Below are 16,771 nucleotides of genomic sequence, written 5' to 3'. Positions count from 1 at the left end.
ACAGGATATACATACATACATACATATATATATATATATATATATATATATATATATATATATATATATATATATATATATAAATAATCATACACTTGTTCTTTATTGTAAAAGGAGACTCCAAAATTATATATTATGCCTACAGAGCTGAATCTACATATTCTACAAATATATATATATAATTTTTTGAAGTACTATCGAAATAGGAAACATCGAATAATCTTTTTTTTATATGAATAAAATCCTTTCCCGATACATTGTGAATTTGATACAATCTGGAAGTGTGGTATTTCCAAAAATCGGTCAGACTCTTCACGGCTGGATGGTTATGCAAATCTCCTCCTGGAATATAAGGACAACTTTGGAGTCTTTATTGTTCTCTGTTTTCTTTACTTTTTGTTCGGATTTATTCATCTTGTCACTTATGCCTTCCCAGTTATCCGGATCTTCTTGATTTATTCATCTTGTCACTTATGCCTTCCCAGTTATCCGGATCTTGATTTATTCATCTTGTCACTCATGTCTTATCAGTTATCCGGATCTTCTTGATTTATTCATCTTGTCACTTATGCCTTCTCAGTTATCCGGATCTTCTTGATTTATTCATCTTGTCACTCATGTCTTATCAGTTATCCGGATCTTCTTGATTTATTCCTCTTGTCACTTATGCCTTCTCGGTTATCCGGATCTTCTTGATTTATTCTTCTTGTCACTTATGCCTTCTCGGTTATCCGGATCTTCTTGATTTATTCATCTTGTCACTTATGCCTTCTCGGTTATCCGGATCTTCTTGATTTATTCATCTTGTCACTAATGCCTTCTCAGTTATCCGGATCTTCTTGTGTTTTAGAGATTTCTTATCTTTGTAACCATAAAAGTATTTTTTGGGGCTGTTTAATACAACAAAAGGGAATTCTATTCAAAATAGTAATGGTTGAAGAATTTGCCTAAGACGCTGTTCAGTAATTTCCTAAAATAAAATTTATTCACAGCTTGTATACTTAGTAGATGATGGGAAGAAGCTTGACCGTGTGTATCAATTTAATCATAAATTATTATTATTATTATTATTATTATTATTATTATTATTGTTGTTGTTGTTTTTATTGTTCATATTTTAAAGGACATATTGCCAACAACTTATTACCGAGCTTCCTCAATAGGAATATTCACACTTATGAAAGAGGAAATGCATAAAATTAAGTAAAGAAAAATCTAGTCAGACAGGATGATACAATCATTGAAATGAGCAAAGTATCAGAAAACATGAGTTTACACAAATGAAATAAACAAATCCAGTTGATTAAAGGAAAGGAACCCAACACTTCCAAGATGAATAACAGCTTCATCTTAAAATTCGTATTTTGAAAGTTGAAATCCAGAAAGAAACATTTATTTATTTTCATAATCACCAGAATGTTTTTTATTGTCAAGTTTCGCTTTTTTAAGTTATTCAAAACTTCATTTCTTTGTAAAGAGGTTATATTAAAATCAGAAAGCATTCTAAATTTACTTAATCCCATGTTGTTTTCAGTATAGTGAGTTTCCATTGTTTTGTATTTCAATTGAAGTTAGGAGATGCTTTGAATAGAATGACATTATGTAAGACAACTTTATTTCTGTCTTAATTATTATCGTCGTCGGAATTGAGAGATACGAAGCTATTATTTACTACCGCTTCTACTTTTATTGTTTTTAATTTTTCCACATCTTTTAAAAGAAGTAATAGTAATTGTGAAAACTTTGAGTATTGATTCAAACCATTATATCAATATATTATTATTATTATTATTATTATTATTATTATTATTATTATTATTATAGTCACTGTTGTTATTACTAGTGCTATTGTTAGTAAAAGTAAAGAAAAGTGATTCCCTGTTATTATTAATCGACGCATTGTTTTTACCTTTGATCTGAAGTTGTCATTTTCCCTGACTGACTTCTCAATGCTTTCTTTCTTTTGTTTCAAAGAGTCTTTACTTTTAATTAGAAGTATATAGAATGATCGCTGTGTTTGTTTGGAGGCTTTCTTAATTTACAAAAAAAAAAAAAAATAGACTACATCGTTTACGCAAATAAATTTGACTGACGTGTGTTTGCAATAAAGTTCTAGTTAAAATAGAAACATATATATATATATATATATATATACATATATATATATATATATATATATATATACACTGTATATGTATTTAGTAACTGCATAATATTCTCTCTCTCTCTCTCTCTCTCTCTCTCTCTCTCTCTCTCTCTCTTAAAAAGCTACCCTTTTCACTCTTTGCTCGCCAACGGATTAGTATTCTTTCAACCTATTGATTGCGATATACATTTTTTGCAATAAAATTTATTTCATATTTTCCTGTTTTTGAGCCTTTGTTTTGGATGATTGTCTTCCGTGTTTTGCTCCAGTTGCCGTCGATCAAATATGAACTCGACTTGTTTTGTGTCCGGTGATATATGGTTAAAGGTTTTTCGTTATTTGATATTTTTTGGTTTATTTATCGATTTATTTACTTATACAAATGTTTATTATAAATTACAGGAAATATCGGTGTGTTGTCTCTTTTAAGACTTAGTTGATGTAGCAATATCTTTTGAGGTTTTGATGTCATTTAGTTGCACTCCCTTTTTAGCCTTCTACTCTAAAGGCCGCTCATGAATGGCAGAGACAAGGAACAGTGACATTGCCCTATCGAGCTGGACACTGCCCTAGAGACTGACCATATATATATTTATGATCAGTGCCCAAGATCCCTCTCCACCCAAGTTAGGACTAAGGAGGTCCAGGCAATGACTCACTGGATAGACCTATGGCCTCCCCCAAAACACCATCATTAGCATAAAAGGTTGGTAAGGTTGCAGCGACCAAAAAAGCTAACGAGTTTGAGCGGGACTCGAACCCCAGTCTGGCGTTCACAAGTCAGGGACGTTACCACATCGGCCACCACAACCCTATTCTTTTTTCCTTTGATCCACCATGCTGTCCAACATCTAAACTCATAATCATAATACTGTATTTAGTGCTGAATGGGCTTACAGGCCCTAGCACCGGTCAATATATACCAACTCCGCTAAGCATATCAAATCCAACTGGAAATACAAGATTTCACGCCCAGATGTAATTTTTTTAAAAGGATGTAGTCAGAGGTACAGAGAAACATGATTATTATTATTATTATTATTATTATTATTATTATTATTATTATTATTATTATTAAGCTACAACCCTATGTGGAACAGCAGAATGCTATAAGGCCTGGAGGTCCAACAGAGAAAATAGCCCAGTGAGGAAAGGAAACAAGGAAAAATATATTATTTTAAGAACCGTAACATTGAAATAAATATCTCCTATATAATCTATAAAAAACTTTAACAAAACAAGAGGAAGAGAAATAAGATAGAACAGTGTGCCCGAGTGGAATTAAAATAGCACTGTATATAATGTGAAGTAAATTATATCATGAGGGATACTCTATTCAGAAAACCGTTCTTACGGATAAGAACATAAAACATTTGGAAAGATATAGAAATGGTTATTGAAATGTACCCAGTTTAAAACATAAATATATTTAAAGTAGCGTGGGAAGTAATTATACATGACATTAATCCAGTGTACGTAATTAGCGTTAATGGAAGCAGATTAATAATGCAGCATAATGTGTATGAAGAAATACTGAATGCTGATACAACTTTAACTCCACCCACTGCAAACAACGACAGTGGATACTCCTTAGAAACAAACCTAATGCTTGGGTTAACAACCCCCCGTTAAAGTTTGATAGGATTACGATGATTAAGTCATTGCATCAATCAACAGCAAATGTATTTTTAACAACCAGTAGCAGGTTTAACGAGAACACTTAAAAATACATGACAGTTATGACTTTCCTTGTTCCTTGTTTCATGACATTTGCGTTTATGTTTATCATATTCTTGATTGGTTGTTAGCTTTCGCTGATGTTAATTCATAATTATCATATTCTTTACTGCTAGTCATCCTTCGTTAAAATCGTTATGAACTTTGAATAATACTTTTCTCACATAATTTATATTTTTTAGTTGACATATATATATGTGTATATATATATATATATATATATATATATATATATATATATATTATAGTTGACTTATTGCACCTAATCATGGTTATATCGATGCCTTCACAATTTCGTTGTAGATTTACTAAATCAATAAACCAATTTTAAAGGTAAATTATATTAACCCCAAAGCGAGGGAGACTGTAACATCCTACAGTTTCCATTTAGGAAATAAAATTGAGTTGAATGACCAAATTACATAAACTTGAAGCGTAATAATAAGGATATTGAAAAAAGGACAGGATTCCACATGACCCGTTCGAACATTGGCAAGGAAATATTGCGCTCTCTCTCTCTCTCTCTCTCTCTCTCTCTCTCTCTCTCTCTCTCTCTCTCTTTATATATATATATAGATATATATATATATATATATATATATATATATAATGAAATGTATGTATGTATGTATATATCCCGTACAGTACCGCATATACATACATATACTGTACATTTTAAAACTTCACTTTGATCAAATTCCCAACGTTATTGGTCTCGGATGATGTAGAAATTCGTGACGCACATACTTTTTATCTTGTTTTTCCTTGTGGGTGTTTTTTTTTTTTTTTTTTATTTTAGTTTCCTTCTTTCTTTTATTACTTTACCGGTGCCGGATACCTCAAATCTAACTGTAATTCTTTATACTCATCCGCATTGATTTTTTTTCCCTGTCTTTTGTCGCTTCTTTGACAATTATATTTGGTTTTATACATTATTAAAATATTTTTTCTAAAACTATTGTTTCAATTATAATGATCTTTATTTTGTACTGATATTTTTTTTTTTTGGTTAGTCAAAATGATTTCCTGTCAGTTACATGAAGCTTAGTGTAAGCATATCACTGGGCTATTTTTATCCCTGTTGTAGCCCTTGGGCTTATACCATCCTGCTTTTCCAACTAGGATTGTACCTTAGTTAATAACAATAGTAATATTAATAATATTGATAATAATAATAATAATAATAATAAATAATTATAATCACATCAATGTAGAAATCCCCTCAAGACACGTTCTTGAATATACATTATGTAAGCTAATTCATGAAGTTTAGAGGAACAGACATAAGCTGACTTACCGAAAAAAAAAATAAAAAGAAACTAATGGTTTATTTAGTTTAAATTTAGTTACTGTATTGATAAGTTTTCATTCTTCTAAAACGCCATTGATGCTAAATTCAAGTTATTATTAGACATTGATGGTGATGTATATATATATATATATATATATATACATTATATATACATATATGTATATGTATTTATATATATATACAGTATATATATATATATATATATATATATATATATATATGAATATAAATCTTTCCTGTCACGCTCAGGGAGGACAGGGAATAATCATACACTGGTGAGAAGTGATACCCTGAAATAAACATTCGGAAAGAGCACTCTTCTATAAAATACTGAACTAAAGGGTTGTAGTTAGAAAAGCGCGATGGTGTTGGAAAGGTTGAATCTGTGTATCGTTTTGAAGGGTCGCGTACATTAGTTAAGCATATGGGAGAAATGTGGATGGAGTGTAGTGCTGAAGCCATCGAAAATAATTAGGGTTTAGTCAAATTATCCTTTCAATAAATATGCCAAAGAAGTGAACGGAGAGAGAGAGAGAGAGAGAGAGAGAGAGAGAGAGAGAGAGAGAGAGAGAGAGAGAGAGAGAGAGAATATTTACAATGTACAAGTTACAGACACTTTTTAGCTTGTTTGTCTTTTCCCGATTTTTACTTTATATTGAAGACAACATTCGTTATAAAGCCACACGTTCGGTGGAAAGTTTCGCCTCGTTATAAGTTTTCTTCATCCTCATGTGTCAAATAATGATTGTAAAGTTATACCTACTTACAAAAATTAGATAGTTTCATTTTTCTTACTTCAGTATAATCAGTTAATGTAATTGAGATGAAGATATACTAGCGTTACGGGATTTTATTATGTTGAAATAAAAATTCGTTGATGACTTCTGTTTTTTTTTTTCATATCTATCTATCTATCTATCTGTATCTATCTTGATTGTAGGAGACCACAGCAATGAAAATGGATGGTGCTAGGAAGTTGCTGGATTAGAAAAGCTGTTAATGGGAAATGGAATGGTTAATGTTTTCAGACGAAACTTAGGTGATTGGGATAGTGAAGGGGAACTGCAGAAGCTGATAAAAATTTGATAGTATATACCAAAGAAGGAAGTTGAGATATTCTCTGAACAAGAGTGAGATAAGGGCAAATGGAAACCAAAAAAAAATTAATTATTAATGGTATATGCAGACAGGAAAATGGCAAGATGTGGGATGGGTTAGTCATAAAATAGGAGAAGTTAGAAAGATAGAAGGGTGTGGGTAATAGATTGGGAAAAGACTTGATGGGATTACTATACCAACTTTCCTTTGTAGAAGTGAATGTGAATATGAAATGAGTTTGAGGGAAATGGGGATGAAACTGTTTGCAAAGTAAATGTAATTTGAAAATAATTGGGGCGAGGAATTTGGAGTTCCTCAGAACGGGTACAAACTTAAGAACAGTAACAACATTAAAATAAATATTTCCTATATAAACTGTAAAAACTTTAACAAAACAAGTGGAAGCGAAATAAGATAGAATAGTGTGCCCAAGTGTACCCTCAAGCAAGAGAACTGGATAGCAGCTGTGAGCCACATTTAATGAAATGCTGATTAAACTATTCAGCATGAATAAAAAGACTGCAAGTATTTGAAATGTTGTTTACTCGCAGATAAGTGCATATATTTATTTAAACTATTTTACATATTAATTTCCTCGCACATCCCACGTTTTAGTGAGGCATGTCTACATACCCGTTTCATTGGAAGATGTATTTTGTATTATTTTTGCATAAGCAAGTTTTCTTTTGGAAATATTTGGCAACATAAAACTACACGTACACCACCAAACATATCTTCAAATTCCAGCAGAAATATCATTTGGCTGGTTCTTACGTGCGGAAAGTTTGCATACTTCTGATCTTTTTGTTCCAGTTCTGATCTATACAATATCAAATGCAATTTTTATTTATCCATTTTTGTTATATAAATCATCTCCAGATTGCTGTCTGGTAATTTCCTTGAAGAAAATATATTTGAAAATCATTATTATAGGGTTGTAAATTATAGTTGCTAAATGTATACATTTTCCTTAAATACGCCATATCCCATTCTGTTGATCGTTATTTTTTATTCATATATCTGAAAGACGGCTGATTTCATTTTTGGCCGCTGGGGACAGGTACAGTAACAAGACACTTCAAAGACATAGATTCTCATGTCCAACAAACTTTCTGACAGTTGTCACACCTCGAAAAGCTGTGCTTCCAGATAAATTGATAGAAGAACATCTTTATTTGATGGCTAGCAACGAAAGGTGAAAAATTCACTCCATTTGAATTAAAGACACTTACCTTGAAGCCTTCGATCTCTATTTCAGTCTCTTCTTGGCTTCATGGCTCCAGTTCTGGTATAGAGAAGCTCATTGGTCGTTGGGATTGGAAATCCTCTTCATTTTACCACAAGATTCTTATCTGGTAGTTTTTTGTATTCTCTTCAACTGGATGGGGATTGCAGTAAATATTTTTCAGTATTCTTGATAAGATTTTTATTATGAGCATCAAAGGAATCGAAAACAATGCCCAGAGTATCCTTTTTAGATGTTTCATGAAAGGCCTTTGACGAAACCAAATACAGGGAATTTTGCCTCCCCCCCCCTTTTTTTTTTTTTTTTTTTTTTGCAAATATGAACCTTGTTTAAGTTAATTATTTAGAACTGCTTTTATGCAAATTCTTAATCCCTGTTACTAATTATCAAAAGGTAATAAAAGTGGTTACAATTTTTTTTTTTTTATGTACAGACCTCTAATTATAGCTCAAAATGTATTTTTCGTCCTACAATTGCATATCCTCGTTACTTTTTTTATGAGTTTGCAAGAACTTTTCTTTCTCAGTGTTTGTGGAGATTTTAAGCTGATAGTAATCAAGCTGATTCTCTGAATCGTGTAGTATTTGTTGCTACTCGTGTCATGGATTAAATCACATTTTTATTCAAGTAATTCTACTTTAAAAACTTGTTACCATTCGAGGTTTATCATTATCAGAAGATTATCCCATTTTTAACTAGAGCAGAAGCAGTTATAATTAGAGTCAATTTGATTTACAGCAGAAGTTTCCTCTCGGTAGAGAGAGAGAGAGAGAGAGAGAGAGGAGAGAGAGAGAGAGAGAGAGAGAGAGAGAGAGAGAGAGAGAGAGAGAGACGGGATAAAATTCAGTTTCGAAAAGGAAAGGAAAATATTATAGCGTCGTAATCGTATCTATCTTTCCCATGTTGTGGTGATGAATCCAGGAAGGGAAGAGAAATGGAAGAGAATGAAAGAATAGAGTACAAAATACTCTTGTGATAAGAGAGAGATCTCGATTATAAACTAAAAAACTACATTATCTGCAGAATCCTCTTAATCATGTTATTGCCATTTTTATTTTAGAAGATTAAGTACCATTATTCATTGATATTTGTTATTTCAATTTTCTCGGGATAGAAGCAAAGAACTTTCGTTATCTTTCCAGGCTCTTTTACCTGGAAATGTAGCCTCTGTATTTGAGTGGCTTCCATGAATGTAAAATGTGATTTTCCGTGAATGGACTTTTTAGTGAAGCGCTTTGCTGAAGAGTGGAGGTTTTAGTTCGTTATCTTGCCGGTAGATGTCATCTGTATTCATCAACACAGCCATGTAGGTAGAATTGAGCCCTTCTTAATTAGATTAGGGAGCAGTTTTATCAAGCTTCTTATCTCTACCAAAAATGATGGGTAATCCTGTGTATCAGCAGAGACGCGAATTTGTTTAATAGCACAATAACTGATTCCAAAAACTATTTGCACAAGCTATGTGATAAAAGAATTAAATTCAAAAATTTTTTGCACAATTTTAATGTTCCACATATCATCCTAAATTTACTATCTGAACTCTCTCTCTCTCTCTCTCTCTCTCTCTCTCTCTCTCTCTCTCTCTCTCTCTCTCTCTCTCTCTCTCTCTCTCTCTCTCTCTCTCTCTATATATATATATATATTCATATATATATATATATATATCTATCTATCTATCTATCTATCTATCTATATAGTCTATATATATATATATATATATATATATATATATATATATGTATATATATATATATATATGTATATATATATATAGACTATATATTCATATATAGACTATATATATACACATACATACTTACTGTATGTGCATACATCTTTATATATAGCCTACGTATAAATAGTTGAATAGATAGATAGATTGATAAATAGATTAATAAAAATAGCAAGTGAAATTTAAAGATAAACTGACAGAGACGGAGCAAATAAGTTTCCATGTTTTTTTTTATATCTGTTTTATTTTCTTATTCCATAACCTACTTCTTCACATTCTTCTTGACATATTTTCAATATTTATAAAAAAATGACAGTATTTGAAAAATTTTAATATTGATAAAAGACTGACTTGACATTTTTCGGAATCTATCAGTATCCTTCAGAGCTCGGTCGAAGTAGGCCTTGTGGTTCCACCGTCGAAAACTTTTGGCCTGATATTGAGTCTCATGATATGTTTACCTTCAGCTACTTAGAGAGAGAGAGAGAGTGGAGGGGGGAGGGGAGTTGGGGAAGGGGAGATTTGGGTGTTGGACGAAAACTTTTCCAGCACAGGAAGAGGAGAAAACAGAAGAGACGGAGAGTAAGAAGAGATAATGTGGGAAGATGGGGTGAGAGATAACTAGAGAATGAAGAACAGATTATAGGTTTTTAAAGTGTACTCTGCTTCGCTGTGTTTGGAAGTTGGAAGCTTTGCGAGTTGTTGTTTGTATGTATTTTGTAGTAAAGTTTTGAGATCCGCAGATAAGCAGTGCTTGCTTGGAGGCAGTAATTTTTTTTTGCTTAGATATGCGATATAAAAGTGTTTATACTCTTTCCATTTATATATATAATATATATATATATATATATATGTATATGTATATATATAGATAGATATATATATATATATATATATATATGTGTAAATATATATATATATATATATATATATATATATATATATATATATATATATATATAAATATATATGTATGTATATATAGATATATGTGTAAAATATATATATATATATATATATATATATATATATATATATGGGTATGTATGTATGTATCTATGTAATCTATTCTCTATTCTCTATTTTATTTATATATATATATTTATATATATATATATATAGATAGATAGATAGATAGATAGATAGTCGTACATTGTATATTGAACTTAAACCCCAGCCATTTTTTGTCCTATGGCGTTGTAAAAGTGAGTAATTTCTACTGCGATAAAGGAAATATTCCTGACATTTTTCCGATATTTATATATATTTTTATTCCAAAACACTTTTATCAATATCTTTATTTCGTCATACAGAATCCCTCCAACTCTGCTGTTTTTTTTATATAACTATATTTTTTCAAAGATCTGTTTTGGTACCTTAGGGAAATAACTTCTTTTATTATTGCGCGATCTTTCATCGCAATTTGTTTTCCATACCGTCAATAAAGATTGCATCACCCTCTTGACAAAACATCCCAGTCTGTGCTTTTATACTGGGTAGCTTTTTAGGAACTAAGTTTCGTGTCTCGCTTTTAAACTCATCACATTACATATCTGTTGATTACTTACCCTATGGCTTCTCGGAATCCTTAAATACCACAGGCTCTGTTTTCACTCCCTCTAAAAGGTTTCAGAAATTGGTTGCAATAGAACCTGGTTTTTTCGTAGTATCCATTGAGTTTCCGTTCTCTATTTTGAAGCGAATTTCTTTTATGGTTTAAATAGAATATGGGATGTTTGAATAACTTTAGTAAAATCATGTATTTTAAGTACCCTTTAATAATTGATAATACTCCCCTTAGTTCATAGAAAAGTGAAATATTAAATTGCAAAAATCATATAAACCCGAAATAGCAAAATTGCAATTTCCAAGGTATGTACATTCACATGTAATACCACGATTTCCCAGAACCCATTCCTCAGTTAGATAGATAGATAGATAGAGATATGTAAATATATAGAGATATAGATAGATAGATAGGTAGATAGATATATAGATAGAGGCACAGATAGATAGATAGATAGAGAGGTAGATAGATAGGTAAACAGGTAGAGATAGATAGATAGATAGACAGATAGATATAAAGATAGATAGATAGACAGATAGATAGATAAAGATAGATACACATATAGATAGATAGATAGATTGATAGATAGATAGATAAAAAGATTGATATATCGATAGATAGAAAGATATATAGATAGATATAGATAGATAGGTAGATAGATAGATACATGCACAGATATAAACCCTTTTATAGGTCCTATTTGATGTCACGCAAGTTGAACTCTGCTTCTCCCCTGCCATTAACAGTCACCGGCCAGTCAGGAGACCCATAGAACTGATGTAAATTAGCGTTTCTCCATTTGCATCTGAAAGTGACGGGATCCATTTGGTATCTTAGCTTCCCCTCTGGCCAGAACACCAATTACTCCTTGAAATTCTTGCTCTACTGTATATCCCATTCGCTTGTTACTTAGGCTTTTATAATGGTTTGTATTGGATTTTTTCTTTCATTCCGTCACCCTTCATCTCCGTTATATAAAAAAGAGCAGCAAATGTCTGGATATATATATATATATATATATATATATATATATATATATATATATATATGTATGTATATATATATATATATATATATATATATATATATATATATATATATATATATATATATATATATGTATATTCGAGTATTCGATTACGCTCAACTCTCCCCGTCTCTCCAGTATGGGGAGAGAGTAGTTTATACATATACATATATATTTTTTTTCTTTTCGGTTACTCTCAGCTCTCTCCGTCCCGAGGGTAGGGGAGAGAAAGAGAGTTATAACTTGGTGAGTGGGATTGGGTGCGTGTGTGTATGTGTACGTATCTATCTTGATATTTAGTCGTCGTTTTGACGGGTCGCGTACACTAATTCAAATTAATGTTATACATGGAACGAGGTAATATGCTTTATTCACTTGTCTTGCCGTTTGTACTTGTAATTGTACAATCTTCATTAATATGCGCTTCTGCGAATTCTCTCTCTCTCTCTCTCTCTCTCTCTCTCTCTCTCTCTCTCTCTCTCTCTCTCTCTCTCTCTCTCTCTCTCTCTCTCTCTCTAACATCTTTTTGTGTGTTTTTCATCCACCATTTAAGCAGTCCTCTTTTATTTAATATTCATGGTATGTGTTTATACATGAACCAAAAGGAAATATTTACACCGCGAATAATACCCTAAATAAAATATTCTTTGACGTGACATTCCCGCATCTCCCCCTCCTTTCCATTTATTGTTTTTTTTTTCTCACAGATGTTGATTATGGGTAGATTTCTTTTAGCTACCCTTTATAAGTCTTTTCTAAAGCCTCGGTCTCATATTCGCTGCCTTTGTCGCAATTTTAAGGCCAGAACACAAACATCCCAGTTTTCCATTTCCATGTGTTGTAAACAGCTGCTCTATTTCCAGGTAAAAACCATTCCAGAGATAAGTCTGGTCTCTTGATTCAAGATCAATGCGAAGATAGGGAAGGTGAGTGAGTTGTCCAGGTAGAAATTTCGACTTGGCTTGTTTATGAATATCCTGAATGGATGTAAACAAAGTTGGTTGGTCTCACCGTAAATAATGTTATCTTTGGGATAAATGGGTTGATGAATTCTTGGTTATATGAAAACTTGGTTATGTAGGTCATCCATTGGCGTTAGTGTTATCTAAGGGGCTTAATGTACTTCCGAAAAATCTGTTTTGCCATTTACTGGTTATCAAACTTCCTTGAATTCATCGTTACAAATGGGAAAATGTTGAGATGGTCACGTAATGACACCAGATCTTTTACAGCAATCTCTCTCTCTCTCTCTCTCTCTCTCTCTCTCTCTCTCTCTCTCTCTCTCTCTCTCTCTCTCTCTCTCTCACACACACGCGGAACAAGTAAATGCTGCAGAATGAGAAATATAATTTTTAGTTTTTTTAAACACCAACGAAAGTAAATGAGAAACGTCATATGTATTGTAATGATCTCTTTTACACACCAGTAAACGTATCAACAACAGGATTATTATTATTATTATTATTATTATTATTATTATTATTATTATTATTATTATTATTATTATTATTATTATTATTGAAAGCTAGGCTGTAACCCTAGTTGTAAAAGCAAGATGCTACAGTAAAATCCTAAGGGCTCTGACAGGGAAAAATAGCCCAGTAGGGAAAGGAAACAAGGAAATAAATGAACCACAAGAGAAGAATAAACAATCAATATAAGATATTTCCATATAAACTATTAAAAAAAAACAAGAGGAAGAGAAATAAAACAGAACAGCATGCCCAAGTGTACCCTGAGCAAGAGAACACTAATCCAAGACAGTGGAAGGCCATGGTACAGAGGGTATGGCACTACCAGAGACCAGAGAACAATGGTTTGATTTTGGAGTACCCTTCTCATAGAAGAGCTGCGTACCATAGCTAAAGAGCCTCTTCTCATAGAAGAGCTGCGTACCATAGCTAAAGAGCCTCTTCTCATAGAAGAGCTGCGTACCATAGCTAAAGAGCCTCTTCTCCCCTTACCTAGTGGAAAGTAGCCACTGAGTAATTACATTGCAGCTGTTACCCCCTTGAGCGAAGAATTGCTCGGTTATCTCAGTGTTTTCAGATGGAAGAGGACAGAGTAGAATGTGGTAAGAATAGGCCAAACTACAAGTATTCAGTGTACGTGTAGGCAAAGACAAAATGAGGCGTAACCAGATAGAGAGAGAGAGATCCAATTATACTGTCTGGCCAGTTAACGGACCCATTAACTCTTTATCGGTAGTATCTCAACGGGTGGTTGGTGCCCCGACTAAGCTACCACCTACTAATGATAATGATGATATTGACATTGTCCTTTCTCTTGAGAAGATACCAAGGCTTGTCGCATCTAACTCCATGAAATATTAATCTCTGCGAAAATTTCTTACTAATGCTTCCAAATTACTACTGACATTTTACGTTAAGACAAACAACACACAATTCCATCTTGAATCCTCCAGTCTCTCAACATTTCTTAGCCCATCACAAAGAACCGAAAACGAAAATAGAAGCAGACCCCCCCCCCCCCCGCCTTTGCTGATGACGACAAGCCAGTCTTTTTATAGCTCTTAAGATAAATCTCCCAGAATGAGAGTGTGATCCTTTAGTGAGGTGAGGGATTGGTGTTAGATTCCTTTGGATAAATGTTCGACGAGGATCAAGCTTAGACGATGCCATTTTCTCTGTTATGTTCTCAGAGGAGCATTTCTGAATGGCGAGCTTCAGAGGTCGTGATAAACACCCAGGTTGCTGTCATTGAAATTTGCGGATGGTTTTTAAGGTCGCTCATGAATGGCAGAGGCAAGGGACAGTGACATTGCCCTAGCAAGCAGGGCAATGCCCTAGACACGGACCATATATATTATATGATCAGCGCCCAAGCCCCCTCTCCATCCAAGCTAGGACCAGGGAGGGTCAGGCAATGGCTGCTGATGACTCACCAGATAGATCTATAGGCTTCCGCAAACCCCCCCAACCTTAGCTCACAAGGATGGTAGGGTTGCATAAGCTAAAGACACTAACGAATCTGAGAGGGATTCGAACCCTCGTCTGGCAAACACCAGGCAGAAAGGTTACCAATCAGGCCACAACAACACATGTTTTTGTTTGGCTGTAGGAAATTTCGATATGTGAATTGTCATATAATTCTTTTCACATAAAGCCTCTTTCTATAACAGGGGTGGTTCATGAGGAAAGAAGCTCATCAGTCACTGCTACATTCAAATATTCATCCTTTCATTGCTTAAGCGTGGATGGGATGTCTGCAGTAATCATTGCTCAATATTAGGTGCTTCATGCGTCCATACTGAAGACTCATTAGCAGTGCTTTAGACCCCCTACACACAATGCATGATTTACCCCTATCTTGCACGGAGTCAAGTGCTTGCAGGACTTTTCCCAGAGATTGTTTTCTGCCCTATGTTCATTTGTTCTTCTCACATGACCAAACCATCCTAAATACTTTGGAACACATACTTCTCTCTCTCTCTCTCTCTCTCTCTCTCTCTCTCTCTCTCTCTCTCTCTCTCTCTCTCTCTCTCTCTCTCTCTCTCTCTCTCTCTCTCTCTTAACTTTAACATTTAAGATTTTACTGTGATCATGTTTCAATCCAAGTGATGTGCAATTTAATACATATTTGATCGGTGATGACCTTGGTTGTTACAAGATCACATTTTAAGCAAATTTGTTATGCTGGTTTCCTTTTGTCGTCGTCTTGTTGCCTTTAGTGGTCTACTACTGGTTTCCTTCAGTGGTCCTCTGATTGCTTTCTTTGGTGTTTTTCGTGTGTCCTTTGGTGACCTTCTTTTTGTATCCTTCATTAGTTTTCTGCAGGTTTCCTTCAGTGGTCATGAGCTTGTTTTCTTCGGTTGTTATCTGCTTATATCCTTCGGTGGTCTTTTGCTTGTTTTCTTCAGAACCCATCTACTTGTTTCCTTCGGTGATCATTTCCCGGTTTCCTTCAGTGGTTATCTGTTTATTTTCTTCAGTGGTCGCCTGCTTGTTTTCTTCGTAGGTGTTCTGCTTGTATCCTTCAGCGTCTGCTTGTTTCCTTCAGTGGTCATCAGTTTATTTTCTTCGGTGGTTTTCTGCTTGTTTTCTTCAGTAGTTTGCTGCTTATTTCTTTCAGTGGTCATTTGCTTGTTTTCATCAGTGGTTTGCTGCTTATTTCTTGCAGTGGTCATCTGCTTGTTTCCTTCAGTGGTCTTCTGCTTGTTTTCTTCGAAGGCCTTTAGCTTGTTTCCTTCAGTGGTCTGCTGATTTCCTTCAATAATCATCTGCTTGTTTTCTTCAGTGGTTTGCTGCTTATTTCTTTCAATGGTCATCTGCTTGTTTCCTTCAGTGGTTTGCTGCTTATATCCTTCAATGGTCATCTGCTTGTTTTCTTCGAAGGTATTCTGTTTGTTTCCTTCAGTGGTCTGCTGGTTTTCTTCAATCAATGATTATCTGCTTGTTTCCATAGGTGATCATTTGCTTGTTTCCTTCAGTGGTTTTCTGCTTAGTTCCTTCAGTGGTCGTTTGCTTGTTTTCTTTGTTGGTGTTCTGTTTGTATCCTTCAGTGATCTATTTCCTGAAGTGGTCATCTGCTTGTTTCCTTCGGTGGTTTTATGCTTATTTCCTTCAGTGGTCGCCTGCTTGTTTTCTTCGTAGATGTTCTGCTAGTATCCTTCAGTGATCTGTTTTTTTTTCCTGCAGTGGTCATCTGCTAGTTTCCTTCGGTGGTCATCTGCTTGTTTTCTTCGAAGTTCTTCTGCTAGTTTCCTTCGGTGGTCATCTGCTTGTTTTCTTCGAAGTTCTTCTGCTCGTTTCCTTCAGTGGTCTGCTGGTTTCCTTCAATGATGATCAGCTTGTTTCCTTAGGTGGTAATTTGCTTGTTTCCCTCAGTGGTTTTCTGCTTAGTTCCTTCAGTGGTCGTCTGCTTGTTTTCTTTGTTGGTGTTCTGC

The 16,771-nt window shown here is 33.7% G+C and overlaps 1 protein-coding gene across 1 annotated transcript; it reads right to left on the bottom strand.

Moving 5' to 3' along the window:
• Positions 1 to 15,796: 15,796 nt before the first annotated feature.
• LOC137653885 (uncharacterized) lies at positions 15,797 to 16,201 on the bottom strand. Its single transcript, XM_068387511.1, has one exon. It carries the CDS (start codon positions 16,199 to 16,201, stop codon positions 15,797 to 15,799), a length of 405 nt encoding a protein of 134 aa, XP_068243612.1.
• Positions 16,202 to 16,771: the final 570 nt, after the last annotated feature.

Source organism: Palaemon carinicauda, chromosome 15 (assembly GCF_036898095.1).
Source record: "Palaemon carinicauda isolate YSFRI2023 chromosome 15, ASM3689809v2, whole genome shotgun sequence".
Taxonomy (NCBI): Eukaryota; Metazoa; Arthropoda; class Malacostraca; order Decapoda; family Palaemonidae; genus Palaemon; species Palaemon carinicauda.
The sequence above is the reverse complement of the archived record's forward strand: the minus strand, read 5'-3'. Positions and strand labels throughout refer to the sequence as shown.

Bases quoted from the DNA above. Each gene is read 5' to 3' on its own strand.
- LOC137653885 (XM_068387511.1), bottom strand. From the start codon at position 16,201: ATGACCATTGAAGGATATAAGCAGCAAACCACTGAAGGAAACAAGCAG.